The sequence below is a fragment of the Neopsephotus bourkii genome, unplaced genomic scaffold (assembly GCF_033783945.1).
Source record: "Neopsephotus bourkii isolate Nb327-2 ecotype Australia unplaced genomic scaffold, CSIRO-AGI_Nbou_v1 NB_530, whole genome shotgun sequence".
In the NCBI taxonomy this organism is placed as follows: domain Eukaryota; kingdom Metazoa; phylum Chordata; class Aves; order Psittaciformes; family Psittacidae; genus Neopsephotus; species Neopsephotus bourkii.
Genome location: NW_026901031.1, coordinates 1 through 26,322, shown reverse-complemented (window position 1 = coordinate 26,322; position 26,322 = coordinate 1). Strand labels below are relative to the sequence as shown.

General features: G+C 40.2%; 1 protein-coding gene across 1 annotated transcript; it reads left to right on the top strand.

Moving 5' to 3' along the window:
* Nucleotides 1-6,498: 6,498 nt before the first annotated feature.
* Nucleotides 6,499-24,443, top strand: LOC133210828 (protein BANP-like). Its single transcript, XM_061350559.1, has 4 exons — nt 6,499-6,620; nt 20,900-21,044; nt 22,443-22,537; nt 23,821-24,443. Exons 2-4 carry the CDS (start codon nt 20,975-20,977, stop codon nt 24,022-24,024), a joined length of 369 nt encoding a protein of 122 aa, XP_061206543.1. The 5' UTR covers nt 6,499-6,620; nt 20,900-20,974; the 3' UTR covers nt 24,025-24,443.
* The last annotated feature ends 1,879 nt before the right edge of the window (nt 24,444-26,322 follow it).

Genomic DNA, 26,322 nt, shown 5'->3' with positions numbered 1-26,322 from the left:
GTCAGACAAAATAGTTTTACTATAATTAGAAAGGTACAATGAAAGTGATTTCATAATCACCATTTTCCTCACCTGGTTACTGTTGTGTAACAGTGGACAGGACAATCAGTCAAGTATGAGGAAGCTGTCTGAGGTGGCATTGCTGCTGAGGAGTCCATGTGAAACCTCTACGGAGTAGCTGAGAATACCACCTAGGGCAGCCTTCACAGAGTAAGGTTGTTATGGGGTGGGCTTTAACTCTCATTTCTTTGTGGCTTGGCTCATGCTTCCTGAGTTAGATATTCCTGCAGCCTAAGGGAACCTTTTATTTGATGTCCAGATTTTGCTAGGACACTTAATAATGTGCTGAGCCTCAGCAGCCTTCTAACCACCCTTCTCCCTCCAGTTTTTCATTCTCTCTCTCGCACTGGGAGTCCCCAGACAGGACAGATGTCCAGTGTTCAGGAGTAGCAGTTATTTTTCTCCTTAACAGCTGGTGCAGTGCTGTTTTTGACTTTCAGCCTAGAAACAATGCTGATAACAACGATGTTTTTAGTTGTTGCTCAGTAATGTTTACTCTGACCAAGGACTTTTTGAGTCTCATGCTCTGCCAAGGAGGAGGGGAAGCCAGGAGGAAGCAGAGACAGGACACCTGACCCAAACTAAAGAGGTATTCCATACTACAGCAAGTCATGCCCTGTATAGAAACTGGGGGGAGTCACCTAGAAGGCCCAGATTGCTTCTCAGGTTGGGCTGGGTATCAGTCAGCGGGTGGTGAACGGTTGATGCGCTGGCCATGCTCTTTCTAGTGCAGCCTGCTGTTACTCTGGCCACTTGAAGATTTTCACTTAGTTTATTTTACCTCTCACACCTGAAAAAATTGGGTTATGTTGCAAATAATATTGAACACGTGTCTAAACTGATACAGCAGCTACACCACCCCCAGCAACAAGTACAGTTGCTACTCAAACTTTGGCTGCAGCAGATAGCACAGCTACCCCAGCAGCAAGTACAGAAGCTACTCAAACTTCGAGTGCAACAAGGTCCAAAACCAAGAGACGGTTAAATTCTGCTTAGAATAGAAGCATTTATGAAGTATCAAAAGAAGCATGACGAGCAGGACAAAGGAGGTGATCCTCCCCCTCTACTCTGCTCTCATGAGATCTCACTTGAAGTACTGTTCACAGTTCTGATGTCCTCAGAATCAGAAGGACATGGAGCTGTTGGAGCAAGTCCAAAGGAGGCCATGAGGATGATCGGGGGGCTGGAGCGCCTCCCGTGTGAAGACAGGCTGAGAAAGTTGGGGCTGTTCAGCCTGGAGAAGAGAAGGCTGCATGGAGACCTCAGAGCTGTGAATGAGCTATAATGAACAGCCCGCCCCCGGCATCCCTACAGCCCCCCTTCAGATACTGGAAGGCTGCTATGAAGTCTCCACTCAGCCTTCTCTTCTCCAGGCTGAACAGCCCCAACTTTCTCAGCCTGTCTTTATATGAGAGGTGCTCCAGTCCCCTGATCATCCTCGTGGCCTCCTCTGGACTTGTTCCAACAGTTCCATGTTGGAGGACACTAGATGCTATGTTACATTTTATATCTAGATTTCTGAAAGAAATGAAATAAATACAAAGGTGGGTACTACATACTGAATAAAAAACAGTTCTCAGGCAACCCTCAGTCTGAAGTAAAGGATAAAATCCTCTAAAATCAGTAAGCTCTTTCAGGCTTTTGATAATCCCAGTGGATTAAAAAAGACTGATGATGATGATAATGATACCTGACAAAGCAAACATGATCTAGGACTAACCTGAACAAGGCTGGGTGAAACTAGCAAGTACTGGGCAACTATATCAGCTGTGTAACAGAGGTAAAAGGGCAGCAGATACAGCTGTGAGCATGATCCTGGGAAGATCACTGTCGGGCAAAGTACACATATAGAGCTTGGTAGAATGGAAGATTTCTGAGAAGGGGAATAGCCTCCTATCTTTATCTCTCTTTTTTCCATGAGGCATACAGGGAGATGGAATAGTATTTAAACAGACGACAGAACACTGAGATCAAGGCTGACTCTCCTCACCTTATTTCTCACACTGGCAAAAATGACCTTGCAAGACTATAAACTTTGACCAGCTAGATGACCAAATATGTTGCGATGTTTTTCTCTCTACTGTGGGAATTCAAGGCCTTTTCTTCCATCCTCACCCATGAAAACTAGAGGTATCTAAAACTGAACGTAATTGAGCTTACTCAGTGTAAACCAGAAGTGAGATCAGAGTCAGAAAATGCCTTTCTGTGATTTTCCAAAGTCATACAGCTAGCAGAAGTAAGTTCAGGAGCAAAACCCACTTGATCCTGAGCTGTTCTCTGTAATAAAATCAAAGACCATTTCTGAGGGAACTGAAAATGTACCTGGTGTCTAAAAAGTAAGCGATGTGGAAGTGTGTACTTGGAGGAGAAAAAGTGAAAACAGGTCTCAACAGAAGTGAAGCTTTCTATTAAGAAAAGAAATGCTACAGCAAGTTTACAAATAGCACTAGGATTACCTTTGTTTAAAAAATGTATGTAACTTTTTATCAAGCATCCCTAGGTCACAAAATGGTTCATGCTGTATTTGCAAGGATGTGGATGTGTCCCTCTCTGGTTCTGAGAGTCTGTATATACAAAGTAAAATAAAGTACTCAAACAGAAACTGGCTGGCTAAACAAGGGAACTTCAGGTACTCTCTGTGGTTTTAATAACACTGGATGTAATCAAGGGTCTTCTCCACATGAAAAGAAATGATTCCTACAGAGTTCTCATGGCAAACACTCCACAGGTACACCTATGCCCTGATTATATCTTCTGTGTTCATGCCTTTGTTTCTATATTCTCATGCTCAGCAGTGAGTGCAATTATGAATGCCTGTCACTTGTTTAAACAAATGCTTTGTTTGGCAACCTTTGTTTCCTGCTGCTGATGCAGCTGCAAAATTGTGTGCACAGTGTGTTAATTTTTTACCTTTGATACTATGGTAAGGGGTTTCTTTCCCAACAAAAAAAAAAAGGAAACCAATGAATGAGATACCAATCTCGTCTGATCCACACAGAACATGAAGGCAGCACTTCTTAGGAAACAACAGTAAATGAAGGCTGATACAATGGTAAAATAAGCTAGATATTTCCTGGAACCAAATGATTCTTCTTAACATGACAGAGAAAAGTTAGCATATACATAAAATGTGAGAGAGAAAGAGACTTAAAAAAAAAAAGGATGACAAAGGTGAGCCAATAAAACAACAAAGAATTATATTATTTGGGACAACAGGCTAACAGCGTGACAGGATGTATCTTCTACAAAATTAAAAAATTAAATTGATATATCAGCACCCAGAATTTCTTGCTCATTCTTATAAGGGGAAGGAAAGTGAGAATGGATTTGACATAGGCACTTGAGCAAGTTACCGTGGTTTAAATCAGGATATAACTTAGAGTATATCTACTTCTTCTCAGTGCTTGCTCAGGGACATTGCTTACTCCATGGTAAAGTAAAGCCTTCATTCACTGGAGGAAGACTTACACTGAATTTCTTTACATTATTGCAGAAATATTCAGGTGAGTACACTTTTGAAAGCGCATAAAGCTTAGAGGATTGTGAAACACAGGAAACAATTATCCTTGGTTAGTCATTCATGTGTTGGTACTGTAAATTAAAGATTAAACCCAAATTTGGGCTTCTGATTGAAGCACAGAGGAGGTCTCCTCTGTTAGGTTCTGAAACAAAGATTTGTTTCTTCTGCTGTATACAACTGTTTTCTGTCACAGTTCATGCTGCATGAAGAGTAGGTTGTATCTGGCAGTGTCAGTCTCAAGGGGAAGAAGGGACAGGTTGTGATAACAGTCTCTTCATGATTTATTGGTGTAGTTCAGAATTCTAAACAACAATGCCTTCTGCTTTGGGAAAAATGATAGGGAAAAAAATCTTAAGTCTTATCTCTGGTAAGACAGAAAAAATCCCATACAAACAGTGAATTAATTACATATTCTGGATTGCTGTAATGATGAGAGCAGACAGACTCACTAGCAGAAGGCAGTGCTGCAGCCCTTCTCATTAATAAATTGCTGTATTATTTTCTTATTATGTTGCTATCTCTGATCAAAGATGCAGACATAGGTAGATCCTGCCAGCACTTCCTGCAGTTGACTTCACAACTATAGGTGAATAGTATAATTGGTTTATGACAGTGAAAGACTTTCTGGTTCGTATTGTTTTAGGTGAGAAATTATTTACTGGCAGTACAGACAGAGGTGGGATCTCACATCCTCGGCAGAACGTGGGTTAATAATCTCAGGGAGAGAATGTACTGATGAGAAAATAGGACAGCTTTGACATCAGAGTTGGTTTGTGACGGCAAAGGCTTTTACTAGCAACTTTCCACAACGGGTAATACATTGGTATTTATATTGCTGGTTTTCTAGCTGGGACCTGGCAATTGCCTGAGTGCAGCAGAAACTGTTTGGCGCATCTCTTGCAGACCAAATCTGTGCAGCAAAGCGTGAAATAATCCTGCGTGAAAAGTCAGTTTATAAGTAGTTTAACCTCTGAACTTCCTAATCTGCTTGTGAAGGAAGAGAACACAGTGAATAAATCAACAGACTCGGCTGAACAGTTACAAATCTGGAAGGAGAAGCAAGGTTTTTCCCTAAGACACTGGTTGTTAATTCGGAGCATCATGAGGACTCCTTAATACATAAAACACCAGCTTGAGAAGTCCCTATAAGCACTTTTGAAGATGTGACTCACCAGTATAAATTTCCCTGCCTGAAACACAAACCCCCTCAAGGCCTGTTCTCTGACTCTGTAACTTCCAGACAAATGAGCAGGAGGAATTGCTGATCCCCTGGGATCAGCACGTTGGAGTTTTTTTGACATGCACCATTTCATTTCATACAGGTACAAAAGTCCTGCAGTGTCTTTGGTTTGAACAGTGAGAACACCGTAACAAACCACTGGTCCAACAGCCAGGGCAACAGCTCCAGTTAGCCATAGGCTTGTAGGTGTCAGGGTGGCAAATTACAGCGGAACCAAATGGATTCAGTTGCATGTCATGATATTGCAGAATGGGACTGAGCATCTCATTTGAAGAGTATTTTAGGCACAAGTCTGAAAGTCTCTCTGCTGAAGCTGAAAAATGGAAGTATGGTGACGGTCTTGTTTGGGCAACACTGTGATATATAAGGATACAGTAAAATAATACTATCTTTGTCATCTTTCAGAGCTAATTGCGTACTTCCTCCATGCTTCCATTTTGTGCTTTTGCATGTATTTATCATTCCCAGTAGGTTAACAGAAGGTTTTCCACCTTCGCCCAGTCATTCTGTTCTCACACCAAATGCAGGAACAAAGCAACATAAAATCAATCTGATGAGCTAATTTAGCAAATTCCCACTTGGTGCCTGTTCTTCAGCTGTGTTCACATGCACGGTGACATTTTTCTCCTTAATGTGACAGCTTACATTCAGATCATCCCATCTCAGCGGTGTGAGCGCGCAGGAGCCATTTGAGCAGGGAGAAATGTAATGGAAGGAGTAGGGAACACACATGAAATGGGAATGTGTCAGCGGCTCAGCACTGGCAGTTCTCAATGTACAGATACACATTTGATCTGCTTGTTTGGACAAGCTCTGCTGGCTAAAGCCCGTGCCTACATTGCCTGGCAGGTCTGGAAACACTTAGCAAAGAGGAGATGTAGTGCTGGAGTTCGCAATAGCCCTGAGACACCATTAGAGCAGGATGGCTAGGCTGTGGCCTGGAGGACATGGGCACCAAATGTTTCGCTTCCTTGGCTATATACTGACAGGTTCATCTTCAGGAGAAGAGAAAGCTCAGGGGGAACCTTATTGCTTTCTATAGCTACCTAAAACAAGGTTGTAGTAAGGTGGGTATCAGCTGCTTCTCCCAGGTAATGAGTGCCAGGACAAGAGGAAAAGGCCCCAAGCTGAGCCATGGCAGGTTTAGATGGGGATGAGGAACAATTCCTTCCCCAGAGGGTGCTCAGGCATTGGAACAGGCTGCCCAGGAGTCACCGTCCCTGCAAGTGTTCACACACCATGGAGACGAGGCCCTCAGTGCCATGGGTTAGTGGTGGCCTCAGCAGTGCTGGGGTGATGGATGGATCTTAAAGGTCTTTTCCAGCCGCGTGGATGCTGATTCTATGATCAACACCCGGGGAGCACTCAGGACCCTGCTGTGGAGCCAGGAGGGTCTTGTGGAGCCCTGGGAGCAGCGGCAGCGCTGCCTGGGCGGCGCCTTGGGGCTCTGTGTAGACCTGTGGTTACAAAGCGTGCTGCGCGCCGGGACTACCACTCCCGGCATGCTCTGCTCCAACCGCGTGTACTACAGGTCCCGGCCTGCTCGGCGGGGGCGTTCCCGCCGGTGGCTGCGCGTTGCCCTGTGGGAATTGTAGTTTTCCCGCCTCGGCTCCTCGGTGAAGTGCGGCCGCGTGGCCGCGCCCTCCTCCTGCGCCTGCGCGGACTGTCGGGGCGGTCGGGGGTCCGAGCAGGCATAGCGCCGCGGCGCGTGCGTGCTGAGGAGAGGGAGATCTCTCGCGAGGAAGGACGCCATTATCGCAGCCGCTCGACAAACACCACGAGAATTCGGCACCGCACACGGTAACCGCGGCGCCCCGCGGCCGGACGGCTGGGGATGAGCTCCCGGGGGGGGCCTAGCGCCGAGCGCGGAGCTCCGGCCCTCCCGCTCCTCACGGCGCTGCCCGAGCACCCGGGCCGCGAGGCGGCTGCTCCGGGGAGGGGCCGAGCTGAGGCGGGGGGGCCGCGGGCTGCCGCCCCCTCACCCGAACAGGGCTTGGGGGGGCCGAGTGGGGACTCGCCTCCTCCCGCCGCGGGACGCCGAAGCTGGGCCCTCCGCGGGGGGCTCCTTGTCGTCGCTTCGCTCCCCGCCTGCTTTCTCCGCGCCCTGGCCTGGGGGGGTCACCCCCCTGTGCTGGCTCCTTCTACCGCTGCCGAGGCGCTCGGGCCCCCCTGCGGGGCGGCGTTCGAAGTGGAGGGTCTGGTCATCCTCCGAGCACCTCGGCCTCCTTCCCCCTCCGTCTCCCTTGGGGGTTGTGTTTCCCCGTTCTCAAGGACGGGGCAGGTCGGAGCTCTGCCGCCTGCCTTCCCTTGGGCCGCGCTGCAGGCATGGTCTGGGGAAGGGGCATCGCCGGCAGCGCTCGCTCCCGCGTCCCTGCCGCAGCGGAGTGTCAGTGGCTGGTGACACAGGTGCCGCCGCCTCCCTTTGCTGCTGGTAATGGAGAGGGGCTGCTGCTATTCACATGCCCGCGAGTGCTTGTGTGGGGGGAAAATAGTCTCCTGAGATGCCGCTTTGCGTGTGTGGACATTGAGTCGCAGTGAGGGTTCTTCACATCCACAGCGGGGATGGTATTTTCTAGTCCTTTCCTACCAGTGATCTGTTTGACAACACACTCGGTCTTCCCGTTTTCCTGATTTGCAATTCAAGTGTTGCGCTTTTTTTCATTACTTTTATTTTTAAATCCTTTTACAGTGGGAAGTTGGGTGCTTAACCAAATATAGTCATTTTATCCTGCTATATAGTTTATTTTTAGAGATCTCGAGGGAAGATTTTTTAAGTAAACAAGTTTAAAGGGGTATTAGCAACTGAGTGATTTCTTCAGTGGAAGCAGTGTTTAACCTTGTTGTAAAATGAGAGTTTGGAACGATTTTTTCTACTTTGCCTTCTACATGAGGTTGTCCGAAGTATAGTACCCCGTTGACGTCAGCCTTTCAGGAAACAAACATACACTTCGTAGTATTTTCGTACCCAAGGAAGAGCTTGAAACAACAAAGAAACAAAACCCAAACAAAAAATAGCGTTGTCTTAATAATTTTGTAGCAGTGCCACTTGAAGGATTTTCTCTGTTAGGAAATGTTAACATATATTTAAATGGGTGTCCATAGAAATCAACCAGAATAACAATTTGATTCTGAAACTCTGTGAGCCTTATTTCATACGTTAAATGACATCTTGGCAGTAGATAGGTTTTCAATAATACATGAAAAGATGTTCCAAAGAAAGAGCAGTTAGTTTACTGAGGAGAGTAAAAAAGGCGGAGTTGGGATTTGGGATATGTTCCCTCTCTGTCAGAGAATGAAAGTATTTTGTATCTTTTGTAATTTATAATCTCTTTTACAATAACAGTAACTGGCTTTAATGTCTTAAATTACCCAGCCGTGTTTAACTTGTGTGGTGACAGGACAGGCCTTTAATTTTAACGAAAAAATAGATGAATAGTGTTCTGAGTAATTGAATAACAAAATTAAGGATATAGTAGTAATATAGTGAGCACTGGTGATCCATGTTCACAGTTGGAAAGGTTCCATCAGCACATGTTCTGCTGAGGGTATTTGCAAAAGGCTTGTTTCCTGCCTGTGCTGTTTTTAACACAGTGCAACATACTTGCTCTGTACTGGTTTGGAGTGATGAGGTAAGAAAGATGAGCTTATAGTCGTGGCCCCAGATAATCACAAGTGCTACTTGCAGGTTTACATTGATTTTTGTGAGGAGTAGTGTGTGATTCAGACCCACATCGTTAAAACAGTAATATACTTGCATTTTCAGGTACTTGAGGCTCTTTGGGCTTTATCTTGAGCTTTTCCCAGAACTTATAAAGCATTGTTTGTGCGGGAAGATCATGTGCCTTTATTGTGTCAGAACTTGAATGTCTTCAGATCTTTCAGTGAAGAGTGGCTTGAACGGAAATGGCTGTGATGTGCCTTAGTGCGATCATTTTGAAAGGAGGGGATGGGTGTTTCTCTGTCCACAGAAGCTTGTCCCAGAGATGTACAGAAACATGAGCACAAGCTTTATGTGAAGTAAGAATGAGTTGCTTGTAGGAAGAGACAATGCAAAGCTAATGATTAGAGTTAGAACAACAACATGTCTATGTATATACTAAACTTTGCCAATAAAATTCTTTTCACAGATTTATTTCCTTTAGCTTGATACTTGATATTTAGATGTGAACCTCTGAAGCAATTTTATTTTCTGTTTTTTTTTACGTATCATTAAAAAGCTAAATATTTTTTTTCAGTAAAAATAAAAAGAATAAAAAGTAACATCATGTCAAACACTTGTTTCCTTCCAGTTTTAGGTTTGTAAAACTCCTGTCAAGCACTTGGTTTGCATTTGGTTTTGCCTGCAATTGTTAGACTCGTGTTAAGACATTAAGCAATAGTGCACAGAAAGATTAATCTCGTGAAGTTTTTTTGCGTTTGGGACTTTAAATAAAATAATTTCTTATGTTGTCTGTTGAACAAAATTATTTTATCTGCTTCCTGTTTGTAAAACCCTTAGACCACTTAAGGGATAAAATACATTTATTTCAAGTTTTCCTGTATTTTCTGGTGAAAAAGAATGCATCTCTCCTATCCGTGGAGTGACTTCGAAGCAACTCTAAGGTTGAATGCTCCTTTCTTCACTGCTCCTTAGACACAAACATGTCTGTTACTACCATGATACTTCCAACATCCCATGAATATGAGGTCTTGCAAGTTTAAAGCTGGAATTGCTTTGTTATTTTCCTGGAGTTGGGAGGGGAAGTGTTGAAAGAGGATCAGACTACTAATGACAGTGTTTCAGAATGTGAAAAACTACTTGCTCTGTGTTTTTCTACTGCAGTGATACTGCTCAGTTTATTTTCACAAGTATTTTTAGTAAGAATTTTAAAATACTAGTGTTATCCCTGTGTTTTAAAACAGCACTAGGGTCTGTTTCATCAGCTTGAATGTTTCCTTTTTTAGATAGCTACAGGAGGTAAATCTGTTACAAGACTTTTGAGTAAGCAGATTTGCTGTTTAGTTTATTTGCCATCATGCGTTTTGGTAGTAGAAGCCTGGGCCAACTTTGGGATCTGTCCTTGTTCTTCCTGGAATTGCTAGATTGCAAAGTTTTTCCAGTGTATAGAAGATAGTAGAAATATATTTTTATATAGTAGTAGTAGTAAAAATATAAAATGGTAAAAAAAAAAATATAAATTATGTGCTTCTGTTGTCAAAGACTGTTTTAGGTAAGGCAGACACGGTAGAATAAAGCATTTTGCAGGTATTTCCCTTGAACTGAGGCAAGTTCTTGTCATAGTGCACTCTGCTCCTGGGCTGGCTGCTGACTTTAGATGAAATAACTTCCCAAGGCAAAGCCTTTCAGGGATACAGCAAAGCCTCTTCCACGCAATGAGGCAATCTAAGTAGAAGGTTACAGTATTAGAAAGTCTTTATTCTTTCTGGCAATGGAGGATGTGCACTAAGCAAGGGCTTCTGCAGAGTGTGCTGAAGGAGGTCAGGTTGAAGCCATGTCTTATTGCCACACCCTGACTCCACATTTATGTTTTGTTTTTGCAGAAGAGCTAGTTTTAACATGATGGAGTATGACAGCCAAAGGAAAAGAGACTCTCGGCGTATTACCTGTGCTCCACAAAAATGACAAATGATGTTTTGGGGTAGAGCACCTGTGACATGCACACAGAGTCTTGAAGCCAAGGAGAGGAACAGATCTGGATGTAGAACAGTTGAGCCTAATGGAAATGGCTCTTAACCAGCTCTGTTCTAAAATCCAGTGGGGGGCAAGATGTTTCCCTTGGTAGTGATTGGAATTTCACTGTTGGGTACTTTTGCCTAGACCAAGCATAGTGGTTATTGTTAATGTGATACAGTTGTTAACACTGGAGCTGTGCTTGTGTTTCTGGGTATGCCTATGGCTCCAGTACAGCCACAGGATTCGGGGCACAGGTATTGTTCACATTTTCATCTAGGCAGTGATGCTCATTTCTACAGTGTGTCAGCAGAAACACATGTGAACAGTTTTCCACGCTAAAAGTTTCTAAGTGATCCTTTGCTTGGCTTTGAGTAGGTGACATTCTGATTCTTTATAGTGGAAAAGTACGGGTGGTGTTAAATATGGAAAGCTCTGTGTCAGAGCTGATTTTTAGTTTAGTTAGAGATGTACATGCTTATATCTGCCTACTTCTGTGAATTCAGTATGAAATGGACTATGAATTTACTGATACCTCTAACTCTTTAGAGCAAATAATAGACTCCAGCCTAAACCTGTTGTTTATGAAAGTGCATAATTAGATTTTTTTGTATAAATTAAAAAGTTTTCATTCTATCTAGCATAACTTAAATAGTTTTTTTTTCTTAATGCGTTTCCTAAGGAAGCATGAGATTGTGGGGAAGAAATTGTAATAGAACACATTTTGGATAATTTCTAATAAAACAAAAAACAAAGTCATTTAACATCCTCCTTCTTCTAGCTATCATACACTTTTTATCAGCATATTTAAAGTAATAATTTTCTGTTAGCAGTGAATTGCAGTGTTTGATCTGTGAAGTGATATTTGCTTTGGTGGAGTTAGTAATACAAGATGCGGTTCACTAGTTCAGTCCTTCAGATGGAAATTGTGTCCAGCTCAGGTTGCTTTTCTATACTGTATGGTTGCCAGCTTATTCTTCATTCAGTCTTTCTTCTAACTCTGTTTATAAACCTGGAATAAATGCTCTTGGAAGTTTTGAAGAACCACAGGCTCCTCTGGTAATGTAGCTGTTGGTATGTGGTCATTGATGCCAAAACTGGTGATAAGCCTTTCTTCCCCTGTGTCTGTATATCCTCTGGTGCTTTGATGCACTTCTCCCACATAGGCAGAGCCCAGCACCGATGAAGCTTGGTGACACTTGAGGGCTTCTGGAAGAAGAGATTTTCCTGGAAAATTTCTTCAACTCAAGTCTGTCTTTTGGTAAACATTTCTTATTAATTGCATTGAGATAATGTCTTTGCCATTTCTGTGGTCTTTTATAGTGTAAAGTACCATCTGGGATACTTACTATTCATTAAGCTGTTTTCTTGTATACAGACGTTTATTTGAGGGGGGGAGGGAAAAGTTACTTTGTGACACTGAAATGACAACATAAAAAAACCCTGGGCTTTCAGAGGCACAAGTTGAAAGCAGTGCGGATTTCCTTAAAATCTCCTTATTTCCCATCTTTTGATCTTTACTTTCAGTCTTGCGAAAGGGAAATGAACTTAAATGATTGCCTGGATTCTCACAAATACCAAATGTAAAATAGAATTAAAGTATTAAGCAGGAAGGAAATTTATGGGATAGCTACTTAATACTGAAATGGTTAATAGAGCTACATGAGACGTGCGCAGGTGCTTTTAACAGGTATAGATTATTATGTAGGTGGTCAGCATTCAGAAGCTTCATTTATTCGTCAAGTTTTAGCAAGTGTTTTAATATTAATAAATGTTTTCACCACCTCCTCTCTCCTGTTAGCATCTGAAAGATTTTTAGAACTCTTATTTTTAGTTGCATCCCTCTTGCTAGGCTCTTTATTTTCCACTTTCCAAAGGGGATTCAAGTATGGAATAAGGACCTGGTATCTAGATCTGTTGTTATATTCCTTTAAATCCTTTGGAGTTGAGTCAAAGCATCTCAAAGACTTTCTGAGCATTGCACAGCATTGTTAGCTAGAAAGCATCTACAAATGTTTCATGTAGAGTCTTGAAGAACATTGCAGCTTTTGGGCATCTGCTTCATGTGGGAAATCAGAGTTGAAATTTCTGGGGATTATTTCAGTCTGTGCCATTAAGATTTAAAAACGTTTTAATATCATTACACTTCTTTCCCCCACTGAAAATGAAGTAATGAAACTCAGATTTGATAGACATTGTATTCGCCAAAGTCTTCTCTCATGTGCAAGTTCACGGTCAAATATCTGGTGACCAACTTGTTCCAGCCTACACATCCTTCTTGGGGGAAGACAAGCACCCTTCTTCCTTTGTGAAGCAACTTGTGTTTCATGAGCACAATGCAGATCCCTCTGCTGCAAAGGGGGCTCAGCTGAAGACAACCACATACTGACCTTTGTACTGAGATTTATACTGCTTGTTCCCTTCGTCTGGGTTTGATGCCTTCACAGCTCTTCTCAGTCAGCTTCTTGACTGTTCCTGTGGATCCTTTGACTAGAAGTGATGAAGCTCATTTGCAGTGTAACTTTCTCCTGTTGCTCATGAGAATTACCATGCGGTGCAGGAATTTTGGATGATGCGTGCTCAAAGTGAGTGCCACAGTGGTTTTGTAGCTGGTGATACTTTGGCTACCAGTGTTTTCTGGAGCATAGACTTTCCAAAGAAAGCTCCTCTTTTCCTCCCTCCACCTCAGCTGTTACAGAGAAGTGGTTTGTTTAAAAATCCCTGCTTTCTCTCCATTTCCCCTGCAAGAGGAGTCACATCAACTCTTGTTAAAATAACCCCTTGATTTTAGGCAGATATTGCAACTTGGGGGTTTTATTGTTTTTTCCTTTCTTTTTTTCCGTTCCAGATGAGAAAATTGAATCCTGAACAGAGTGCAGTGATCCCTTTGTGGACCAGTGCACACATTGTACTAGACCTGTTATTGCTGAATCTGTGGGCCTCTGTGGATTCTTCCACATTAAAAGTGTAACTTCTTAATGTTCTTTGAGTTTTTTGAGTTGTGTGATGGAGAATAGGAAACAAAACACTCAGAATTCAAACACTGTACAATGTTTCGGCAGCTGTGTAATCCACTAACCTTGCTAACCTTCAAGCAAAACTTTGCTGTTTCTAGTATGCTTAATGTTCTGGTTAAGGGCTTTTTGCCTGTTCATGACATGAAAAGGACTTGGGGTGCTGCTGTATGTTTATTCTGGACATTTTTCTTGTTAATTTGGTTTTTTTTTCAACTAGTAATAGCATTAGGATAGTTTTTGGCTTTGATTTTACCTGTTTAGCAGCAATGTCACTTCACTAGAAACATCTGGCAGTAGTCCTGAATTGGAAATTTACAGGACTAAATTTACTCTCTGAGGGTTGTTTCTGGAAAGGGACAAGAGTACAGTCATCTCTATGTGAAAAGAGGTGCAGTGAATTAGGTGTGATGCTTTTAAGGTATGTCTTGAACCTGACATAGTGGGGCTGCCTTCATTAATTAGAGTACCCTCTGCAAGCCATTCAGGTCAGAATCTCACCAAGAATTCTGTCTTCACCAAACCTATGGAGTGTTTTGGAGTTTATTAAGGCACAAAAGAAAAATACTTTGGTGTGTCTGTAAAGCTCTTAATATCTGCCCTAGATAATTCAGATTGTGTTAGGCAGTGGTTTGAAATTCCTAAAGTCAATATAAAGTATCACAGAAAAATAGTTCAAGATGTTTTTTTTATATATATATATATATATATATGTATATACGTATATATATATATATATGGTTAACCAAAGTTCAGAGGGCATCTGAACTACCTATCTCAAAAAGAATTCTGATCATGGGTAGGAATTCTTTGAGACTGAGAGACACTTCTGTTTGAGTTATACGAAACTAATTTTGGAATCTTTTTCTTTGAATTTAAGTACTTGCAGGGTTGTGGTGTTTTGTTTCTTTTTGAGCTGTTATTGGTAAAGATTCTCCATCTAGTGGGTGAAAACAATAAAACAACATGTATGTATCTGGTTCTGCGTACTGCTTTTGCTCTCTGGGCAGTCCTTGTTTTGTATTTGCTATGCAAATTGTGCCTAGTGTTAATGACCTATGTCCTGAATTATTAAACCATGATGCAGAAAACTGACCTCATAGATTGACCTCAGGAAACTGACCTAAGGCACAGAATCTGCAGACACTTGTGTATACTTTGGCCATGTCGGTAGTCTCATTAGGTTCAGTGGGATTATGTGTCTTAAATTCAGACTGTTTTGCACCTGAAAGTGTAGTTGTGATAGGTGTTAACATATCCTTCCTAGCTCACTTGAGAATAATGATATCAGAGACGTGGCGGTGCGGATGTTGGCACCTGACATCAGCAAGAATGTTTATACAAGGCCTACAGAGAATTTGTGCTTGAGTTGCTGGTGCATGTCGCCACACACTTGACAATGGTCATTCCTGTGTTAGGATTGTGGCCATTGGCAGTGGATTAGAAGAGTCAGAAAAAGACATTCAAGCAAAACAATGGCTTGTAGCAGGTGGGTGGAAAAAACAGAATACTTCTAGGAGTAAAACAGTAATGGTAATAATTTGAACTTTCATAGCACTATTGAAGAATTTCTGCCCCCCTGCAAGATTTTGTACTTTCAAGTTCCAAAAATTTCAAGTTCCTTAGAGCATCTGCGTTTCTTTTTGTTGCTATCTGTGTTACAAGTACTGGAGTTGTTCAGCATAGCATCTCTGGATGATATTTATTTTATATATCTGTTTCCAGAATGCTATGGCTGCTGTCCGTGCTTTCACAGATAAGGAATGTTTCTGATATGTTTTGGGAGATAAATTATTTTTCTGATATTTGGCTGAACGAAAGATGTCTGTATATTATTCAATTTTTTTTTATTTATTTGTTAAACTAAAATGCTTGTGTAGTTTTACTGTGAAATTTACTTCAAATACAATGTCTTCCTTTTTAAGGTGGATTGAGAATAAGGATGAAAGCTAAACAGATGTTAAGAAATATTGGAATATTTTCCTTTGTAGTTTTTAGTAGTAATAAAGTTTAAGTTCTGATCTCTTTTGCCCCCATTGTCCTCCTGAATGTGATTTTCAATTTCATATCCTGATAAGACTGCAGCTTCAGAGAGCTGGAGCGTAAGGGAGGCTGGCAGTGCTTATATTTACAGTGCATTTAACCCCGCATGATATTAAATTGCTGCTTTTTATTATGATATTCATCATTTGTTACAGTCCATTAACATTTGCACTGATGTGGCTTGCTGGGGAATTACTAATTAGCGTAGGAAGGCTCTGTTCCAGATGCCAACTAAAGTGACTTCATCTTGGGAAAAAAAGCCAGGCTTTGGGATTACAGAAATGCCGCAAGTCACAGCACAACACTAAAGGAACTTTGTCAGGTTCTGAACCTTGTAATGGCCTTGAATAAAATAACTTCACGTATTGCATTATATGAACATTTCCAGGTCTTTCCATGGGACTAGTCATAGAGATTGTCTTCTGTGAAGACAACAGACTGGTTGATACAGATCTGTTGCTGTGTTAGCCAGGCATCAACCTGTGCATGCTGGTTCATCTGTTGACACCATCATGTGAAAAATGTTGTTTCACACTTGGAGTGCCTTTTTGCTGGTTTTTAATCCTTTGCTTCCAGAGTGGATTTAACAGAGCTGCACAAAGGCGTTCTTTGGGTGGGTTATTCTTTGCACAGAGACTTAAAGCTCAGTAGTCTTGCTGGGCTGTTTCCCTGGAGGGACAAGAACTCAGGGCAGTTGAACTCACTTAATAAAGCAGCAGAGTTTATGAGTATTATGTATATGTTCTCTATGGATCTTCCCTTTCAGAGGGTAGATGATCTTTATACTATAATCATTTTACAGCATAAGGTCATTTTATTTCTGCACAAAGTTGTCCTCACAGAGGATTAATTCTCTTGTGTGTGTGTATCAAACACATTCTTATCACTGGGCTTCTATTTGAGCTGGTTTGCCGTTTCAGAAAACTTTTGTGTGTCACCAAATCATAGGTGTTTGCAAGATAAGAACCTTTGTCCCACTGTGACATCCGTGGTAGACATTAGGCTCAGAAAATTTGGCCAGTTGGCTAATAGTAATTGTGTAAAGAAGAGTATATGTTTGTAATAGAAATGACAGGTTTGAAAATTGGTCTTAATCCATTTAAAGGAAAAGTAGAACAAAAAGGAGAAAAAAACATTTGGCACATCTGGTTTGGGCAAAGTAAAAAGGCATCCTTCAGCTGTTCTCACACAGGCAGCAGTAAATGTTTGTCACCATGCAAGCTGAAGTATGAAAGAAGCGTTTTCATTTGTCAATAGCACTGAGAAATATTAGCCAGGGGGTGATGAGCTGCTCAAACAACAGAAGTTCAATTAAACACTCAAAGCATTGGAAAACGTCCTTTTAAAATGTAGTGTTTGCCCTCACTAATTAGTACAAAAGAGATTTGTATGTGTTTTTATAAGTTAACAAGGCATTGGATGTTTTTGCTTGTATGCTTTGGGATGGTTCCCTGTGACTTTCTGAAGCCATCAGATGTTTCAGTAAATAAGTTTATTTACAAGGGACTGCTCAGAAGAATTATTCTGGATTAATGTTTTAAAACAGATTAATTAAATTGCATTAAACTTATGTGTGGAAAAGCTGATCTGGAATTCAGGTGAATTTAGTTGCTTACAGATATTAATTTGCTTAATTAAACAAAGGCTAATTTGTGTTAAGTGCATCAATTCTGAGTAAGACTGTTGGCAGAGATCGTTAGTGCACTTTTATCTGATCTGCTTTAAATTTATACCTTTAGTTGTCTCCGCGTTTTCTGGGTGTTGCAGTACTAGAGCCACCTCCTGGCAAGCGGTTGCAGAAAGGCTCTGGGCTTTCTGCTCATCTCTTTGCCTTTGTTTCTGATTATGAAAATCCAGGAACAGGGAGGAGTGTGTGTCTTCACTTTCAACTCATAATACATAAATAGGGAAGTTAACATTTTTAAGATTTGGTGGGTGATGAAATAGGTTGTATTTATTATTAGAAGGTTTAATTTTTTTACTCCATATTGATGCTTGTTCCATCTTGGAATCTTTAGGGCTGTTTTCTCAGGTTTTGAAAAAAAAAATCCTTTGGGAGGTAAGAAGGAACTAATGTAGTATGTGTGCTGCATATGATTATTTCCATTATTCACTCTGATTAAAACCTGAGACAATTTTTAGTTTGTGCTGCTTTATACAACAGGAATGGGTTTATGGTGGCTTTATTAGGCAAGGTTTGCAAAAGTCGTGTCTGGCATGCGGAGGGGAAAGGGTGGACAGTAACAGAGCTGATACGGGAACTGGTTGCATGATGCAAGAGGTCTGAAGGGTCAGAAGCATTTGAGGTAACTGAGATTTGAAGGCACCCAGGGCTGAGGTGGGAATGGAGGTGGGAGGAAATCCCTCCGGTACACACCATAACCTATTCGTCAGTTTTTGCATTGTGGCAGAGTTGAAGAAGTCTCTTCCAACCCACCAAAAATGCTCTGGGAGAAGTGATGGATGCAGTGCAGATCTAAATAGCCACCTAAATAGCTCAGCTGGAGTCAGTGCGAGTCTGGCTGGCCAAGGCCTCCTGTAGTGTACGTATTAATGAGACATTTTCCATTGTCTGGTATGAGCTGTCTTCCCATACCCCTCCCCTAGATAATGGCAAATTGACTGTAAAATATTGCTCTGTTGATCCAACTTCCACATGCTGGCTGGGGGAAGAAAAGTGGGCACGTTTCATGTCCCTCTTGCAGTTTATCCTTGGCTTCCTGACTTTATGTTAATATTTCTTCCTTATAGTTTAATATTTGTTCCAGGTGATATTTCAGCATGGGTGGCTTGATGCCAATGTACATATGCTTAATTTGGAATTAATGGGGACTAGCGTTTCAGCCAGAAAAAAGAAAGCGGGGAAAAAAGAAAAGGAAAGGCTGGGAATACTTAGCAGATTTCAGAAGTGTTTTGCATGAGGAAATGCTGGTAAATGCTTCACTCAGTAAAATGTGTGGAAGCTGTATTGGCAAAGTTGTTCTGAATTTTATCAGCTTTTCAACACTGATAAGCTAACTGTTAGATTTTATTGGGCCTTTACCCATGGTTCTGAAAGCAAGGTTAGACCACTGCTAAAATTCTCTGTTATAAATTGAAGTTCTGAATTTGGGAGAGGGACATTTTATACCAGTTGTGATGGCTGCTGTGGTGGCAGCACCCTGTGTAGCTTGTTTGGGCATTGCCTTCTTAATCCACACATCTAGTGTTAATAACAGAATTGTTTCCACTTACGTTCCAATAGAGGAGCTCTCTGCCTCTGGTGACAGCAAAAGTATATTTTGTTCTGCCTGTTGAGAAGGCAAAAATGTGTTCCATGAGGATGTTGGCTGATTGCCTGTAAGCAGTGTCTGACTTACTGAAGTTGTAATAAAATTTGTTTAAATGGAAATAAATACTAATGATATGAAGGCACATTGCTCTGTGTGTGTAGTAGCTGTTCTGCCTTAGTTTGGTTGTTATGCCTGTGTTTTAAGGCTCTGTGACAGAATAGTTTGATGGCACTTCTGACATGAGGCTGAATATTTTCAGGCTATGACCCATGAGAAGTGGGGAACTGATGTCAGAAGTGTGAAATTGTTTGTGTTGAAGAAAGGTTAAATCAATTTCAGTGATTTTTTTTTATTATTTTTTTTTAAATTAAGGAATTTTGGAAGGTTGAATACGTGCATCACGTGAAATATTAAACTGTGTTTAAACAAAAGCATCGCAAATCCTTTGTAATGCTTTATAAAATACTGATATGTTTGTAGCTATAACTCGTTTCAACACAACACGTGAACTAGGAGTGAAATCTTGAATTGTGTAAACAGACCAAGTTTTCAAAGTTGAGTTTTGTTCTAGTTTGTCCCTTTTTAGTGTTTGGGGTGGCGGCTGTCTTCCTTCAAGTTGAGGGCAGGGTTCTTAATATTACTTAGCAGTATGTGACATTATGAAACAATAACTGCAGCACAGCTGTTTTATTCTGTTAAGCCTGGCTGGTTACCAGGATTTCTCAGAAATGGCAAATACAATTTACCAAAATGGCATCCATATGCACTAATGTATTGCCAGGTTTTTTGGGCGTGAAGCCACAGGCTGTGCTGTCTCAACAGTTTTTCACCACGATCAGAATTCCAAATGACTCTCTATTGGCAGCACTGGTATTTTGAGTAAACAGTTGGGATACATGGAGAGACCCCCTTTTGAGATGGGCTTTTGCAGCGTGCAGTGGTTGCTCAGTCTCAAAGTTCTACTGTAGGTTGTATTGCTCTCTTCAAAAATTAGTATTCCACTTGTCTGGCTTAGTGGCTTTCTTGTGCTTAAGTGGAATAGGGAAAGAGGAAAATCTTTATGCATAGTTGGATTTGATTCAGTGTTGGTGTTGAGGGATGAATTATCGTTTCCACTGGTAGATCTCAGATTATCCCTCTAGTGTTTTTTTTGCTTCAGGTTAAAAAGGAAAAAAATTGGCTGATCTCTTCTTGGTATTCATTGTCTATACTTTTGTAAGCTGTGAGAATGCACAGATATGAATGGTTCCGGTGCTTCAAATTCAATTGTGCAGACTGAAGGTTTCTCTTAAAACACTAATGAATAACCTTGACAGAGGATTCCAAGGGAGGCAGGGCTGAGAAATGTTTTGGCTTTAAAATCAGGACCATATTCTGAAAATGGCTTCATCAGCATAGGGCTGTAGAAAACACAGGCAAGTTCAATAACTCAAGTAGAAAAGTCAAGTTTTGCTTCAAGTCTAGTTGTAATTAGCTACGAGAAGGCTCCTTTTTCTCAGTGACTGTTTCTGAAGGTTTGGGAGGCCTTTTAAGATTCATCCATGTAAGGATCTTGTGCACATACAGGTCTGTACAGAATGCAATAACTGCAAATCTAGCCTGGCTTGGGAACTTCATATGCCTTATAAGACTAAAGTCTGATCACTTCCAAGAGCTAAGCAATAATTTGTAAATTAAACCCCTGCTGTTTAGAAGTGGTCTAGTATGCTCTTGAAACATCTAAAACAAAAATCAATTTACAAAACAATGTTTTGTTTTATCCTGATGAGCTGCCAAATCTCTTAAGCAAATGTTCACTTTATCTGTTGGGAAAATGTGGAAAGGTGGACCAGCAAGGAAAGCTTGAGCTCTTGTCTTGGGCCTGGTGTAGAAAGACTGAGTTTGGGGTGATGCACATAGTTCAGTCCTTTGCTCTTTGATGAGGGTAGCGAGTAGAAAAATAGAATTTGATACCTCTGGTAGGCTGGTTACTTGCATTGGGAATTGCATCTCCTTATATAGAGCAAGAATGAAAAAAATAAAAGGAGTATTAATATATAAGGTAATCTGTATTAACACACACTTGCTGCTGTTTTTCAGGATTGCATGACTTGCAAAATTACCTGTGTGGGGACCTGCAGTGGTATTTGACTGGATATTGCTGCCTGGTTCTGAATGATGTCAGAACAGGATTTGGCAGATGTTGTTCAGATTGCTGTTGAAGACCTCACTCCAGACAACCCAGGTACAGTACAGGTGCTAGTGATAGCATATTTATAGTATTGCCCATTGACAAGGTGGAAATCGCTGTTGAGATTAATAATATAAAGCAGTGCTGCAGGTATTTTTTGAGAGATGATTCTTAAGGTTACACACCAGGTTTTCAATAGTTTAGCTGGTATATCTTCACTGCCCTTTAATCAGATTTTTTAAAAAATTATTTTACTTTTCTTTTACAAGGTTTATTTCCTGGGGCTTTTTTATGCAGGGGTAGACTAGTGCTGAAAACTTTGAATGAAATACAGCCTCCTGCAATCTTTGTTTTTCTCCAAACCAAATATATGTTTTAGGCTTTCCTTCAAATGAGAACTGTCAACCATCTATTATGATTTGTTTTACTGTAAAATAGTTTCTCTCATACATTATTCAAATTGAAAAATACTCCTGGAAGCAAATACTGCTATAGTCCTTGCTTAGAACTTGACCTACTAAGCCAAAATACTGAGATCAGCCACAGACACTGATCCCACGCTGCCATTACATGTGAGGAGGTGACTGAAAGAACAGTAACTACAGTTACAGAAAACAGAAACATGTAAAAAAACTTATTCTGATGCAAATCAAAAATGTTCCCAAAGTGCTGGAGGAGAAGCTGGGACCTGCCTTTTGTAGTCTACCAGGTAACTTGGTGTTAAGGAGTGTCTGCTGTGGTATGGTCAACCTTAAACAATGCTTCCTTTGCTCAGTTTGGTAAAGGAGCTCAAACCTGGGCTGGTTTTGAGTGATGCTCTCTCTGACTGTGAGGCTTTTCCAGGGCTTTACCCCTTAATTTTGCCAGCCAGGCCTTCAGGTTCTAAAGTCAGTTTTCCTTTATTACTTTTTTCTTCAAAATGCTTGTCTTTAGATGAAAGGCTATTAGAACCTATGGGTCTGCATGTGCAAGTGGCTATTTTGGAAAGGTGGCAGGATTTTGTTCATCCACACTGGGGATAAATAACCCACTAGTATGCTGAGTAGTGGATGTAATTCTTTCTTTGTGCAGAACTTCATTAGTACTTATTTTTTTAATTAACATGGGGGTCAGAAGCTTGTAGAATCTGTCAAAGCAGAACAGCAAATGTGGCAACTTTGCTACTTTCTGGTAAGTTCCTAATAAAAAAATCCAAGGTAATGCTTAAGTGTTACATCCTCAGTGTGCTTGAAATAAAGTATTGGATTTAGGTAAATGCTTTTTTGAGAAATGGTAAGACATTATCATATATTTAAGAAAGAACCCAAGTAAGTGCAAAAGAATACATACAATATGTTAAACACCTTTTATGTTAATTAAAAACCTTTTATTTTTTATTAATTTAATGTATTTTTAAATTGTGCCTTGTCCTCTTGTATTATAAACTATGGCAGTGCTTATTTTTCTTTGCAGTTGTGCTGGAGAATCATGAAGTGACAGACGATGATGTAGAACCTGCTCTGAAACGCCAGCGTATAGAAATTAACTGCCAGGATCCTTCTATTAAGGTTATGATAATGCCTTTTCCTGCTTTTATTTGTAATAGAATTGAGTTAGCTTACTTAGGGGAATACATTAAGAGAAATGAATGTGAAATTAACTATTTATTTATTATGTTATTGCATAGTATTAGAATTATAGCCTTCTTGTATATGTTTGTTCATTTTTGCATGTAAATTAAAAAATCTGGATGATTGCCTAGTTCTCCAGTGTAAAATCTCTAGCAAGAATTTTACATGCAATATAAAATGTCATCAGAATTAATTCCAGTGACTCAAATGTCACTATTGGTATATTTTTTGATAAAGTGAATAAAGTTGACCTAAAAGATCAACTTGATCATGTATTTGTATTACAATTTGTAGATACTTTGAGTATTTTTAAAATCATTATTTTAAGCTAACAACATTCTCCTAATAGCTAAACCAGATTTGGTTCAGGCTCAGTATCTCCAGCTTTTCTGTGCTTGCAGAACTTCCCCTGCTTTTCTCTCTAGTGTGTTTTAGTTTTGTGGGTTTTTGTTGTTCCTTGGAGCATATGAGTAGTGTTTTACTGCCACACACGTTAAACGGTATGTAGTTCTGAAATGGTCGTAGAAACTGAAGCTCTCTATTGGAAGAGCACGAGGGCGCAACACTGTAAGAGGTGTGCAAGTTGTAACAGTGGGCCACGAGATGGCATAGTTGCTGTTTGGGAAGGAGAATGCGTGTAACGTTACCCTTTAATGGCCTATTTTTCCCAAGATGAAGCAAGTAGAATAGGCTTTCTTTTCAATAAAATTGCTTAGGAAAACAGGTTTTATTTATTTGCTTTTCTTGGTTTGCTGTTCAGGAGAGAACTTAAATGAGTGGCATTAATTGTCTCTGAGGTTATTCGTGTTGATATAATTTCCACTGTAATCATTTGAATTTATGTGCTTGGGCAGGAAAAAAGATCTTACTTAACTTTATCCAGGAGGATGCATTCATAGATTTACAATCCTTTTGTTTTTACTTGTATGGAAAGGCTTTGACATGTGTATGAAATCATACCAACAAAGTACTTAGGTGAAAATATGTTTGGCTTGGATGCTTTTGGCTTATAAGTAAAGATCTGGAAGAACTTGAGAATGCTGAAATGCTCCTGGATGTCATCAATTTTATATGTGGATGAATGTTGTCACTAGGCACGTTCCTAGTTCCTTTAGGATTGTTTTCCAGTCACATTTGTCTGTAGCTTCCTTATGTGTATGTTGCTGGAGATAAATGCGTAAGTCTTTAAAATCAGTTTCTTTTTCATTCTCGCTTTCTAGTCGTTCCTGTATTCCATTAATCAGACAATATGCCTGCGGTTGGATAGCATTGAGGCAAAGCTGCTGGCACTAGAGGCTACCTGTAAATCATTGGAAGAGAAGTTGGATCTTGTCATGAACAAACAGCACAGCCCCATCCAAGTCCCCATGGTGGCAGGTTCTCCTCTTGGCGCTACACAGACATGCAATAAAGTACGATGGTAAGAAAAGAACAGATTACTCATCAACATGCTTTTTAAAATAACGTAAATCCATTTCTTTGGCATCAGATTCTGCAGCTTTCTGTGTAACTGTCAAGAGCTTGGAGTGCTGTTTATGAGTGTAGAGTTAATTTATCTTGAAGGTAATTTTTGTACCAGTTTCATGATGTTACTTAGAATGTACTTATGGTCCATGGACAGTTTGCAACTATTTCCACATTTCACATTTCATTTTGACTGAAGACTGGTTCATCCATCCTCTGGAAAAGTCTCATCAGCTATTTTAGACAGTTTTTTTTTTACTTGCTTTGCTTTTATTTATGTGGCTGTTTTGAGTTAATGAGTTCATCATTCTAATTACTTTTCATTTTCCTTTATTTCACCAGAAATACAACAGAGTTTGTTTTATGTGCTTATTTTCTAAAGACTCTTTCTAGAATAATATCTGCTTTTGGGAGGGTTAGAAGTTGGAAATGGAAAATCTGTTAAATAATCCATTTTGATGAAAGAGCAGGTTTGACCTGCAGTACCTTTATGTATGAGTTGCTTAATATGGTTTTAAATATCTGAATCTAAATGTGCCTGTCATTTTACTGTGGAGATGACTCCAGCCAGAGAAATATGCTTATCAAAAGTCTCTTTTGTCTAACAACTTTTTCCTCCTCATTCATACTTTTATAGTTAGAAAAACCTCAATACTTCTCTAAATAATTACTTTTTATTCTCCATTACAAAGGTGTATAGGCAACTTGCACATGTCATAGCATTCTAGTCAAGATATACTAAATTCATCTTTTGTCAGCCTGCTTTTCCATCTGCTGATCTTTATCGCTGTCTTTGAGCTGTCTCAATATCTGAAGATTATTTTGTATGTATTTTTGGTATGTTATACTTGGTGCAGTGTTTTAGTGCACTACTCTAGAGCTGTATAGAAAATTCAGTTCCTTGCTTTATGTCGTGGGGCTCACACATGTGATGTAAGGGGAAAAAAACCAGACCACCACAAACATGACCCTTGTTTTGGACCCCTTTCCTCCTAGGCTCCTTTCTGTATTATTATTTCTTTCAATATTGCTATATTTATAGTTGGTATTTTAAGTTAAAAAAATTATCTCAAGGTTGTAATTTCATTTTATTATTATATCTTCCAGTTCATGCATTTATGAAGCAGGGTGAACTATAACTGTGCTACTGTAAGGGTTCAGAGTTGGAGATTTTTACCTGAGAGAGATATATTCTGCTCAGGTACCTGTACCTGCTGCATAATGCAGACTGTTACTTCATGGTTGCTAACTGAGTGACATTACTGATGAGTGGAGTTTAATCTCTTTAAAAAATATCTTATTTGTATTTAAACATCTAAAATAATACACAACCCAATGTGTTTCTTGGTTTCTGTATTTAAAGTTTATATATCCTTTTTATTTTCAGTGTAACTTGGAGTAATCTCTGCATTTCCTGCTGAAGCAGTCACCTTTCCAGTCAGGAACAGCTGATATCCTCAGTCTTTTCCAAAACAACTTTCCTTTTCAGATGTCCAAATGCAGTGTTTGGGCCCCAGTTCAGGATTTCTTCACTTGTCTTTGTTCTTGTGCTGGTGATGAACACTCTGACCATTGGACATCTTCCTTTTCCCTTTTTCCATTTAATTTTTCTTTAAAGTAAGTGCTGTGTCTACATCTGCCTATGCTTTTGAAGGCTTCCCAGTTACGCGCTGAAAAGGTTAATTCTGGTTGTATATCAAAAGAGATAAAGTACGTGTAGTAACTGTTTGGATCATAGTTCAAGTAACTAGAGTATTACACAACTTTTTCCTAAATAGCCTTTATCAGTAATTATTTCTCAAGCAGCATTCTTTAGATTTATTGCTAAATTTTCATTTGTCTTTATGTTAGAGATCTTCAAGTTCTTGTGCATAAGCTGAACTTACTGTGGTTTGTGCTCAGAAGGCTTCAAAACACTTTCAGAAATGCATGGTCCCTTTGGGAATCTTTTAATTCATGTTCAGTGAATGCTTTTCTCTGTAAATTGTACTGTTTTGTGTTTCTTATGGGATTTGCCAGACCCGAGGTGGTTTGTTTTTAATCTCTGTAACCATCAGAAGTGTGTCCTGTGTGTTAATGGTGAGCTTGGTGTTTAATCTTTTGTGTTGGGTGTACAGATTTATGACGATGGCTTCTCAGACAGTCTGAACATGATTTAGACAGAAGTCTTGAAGACTGTAAGATTCTCTGCCCCAAATATTTGTTAGTGTTGGTACGAAGCTGCACATTATCAAATCCATCTTGCCAAGAACATGTAG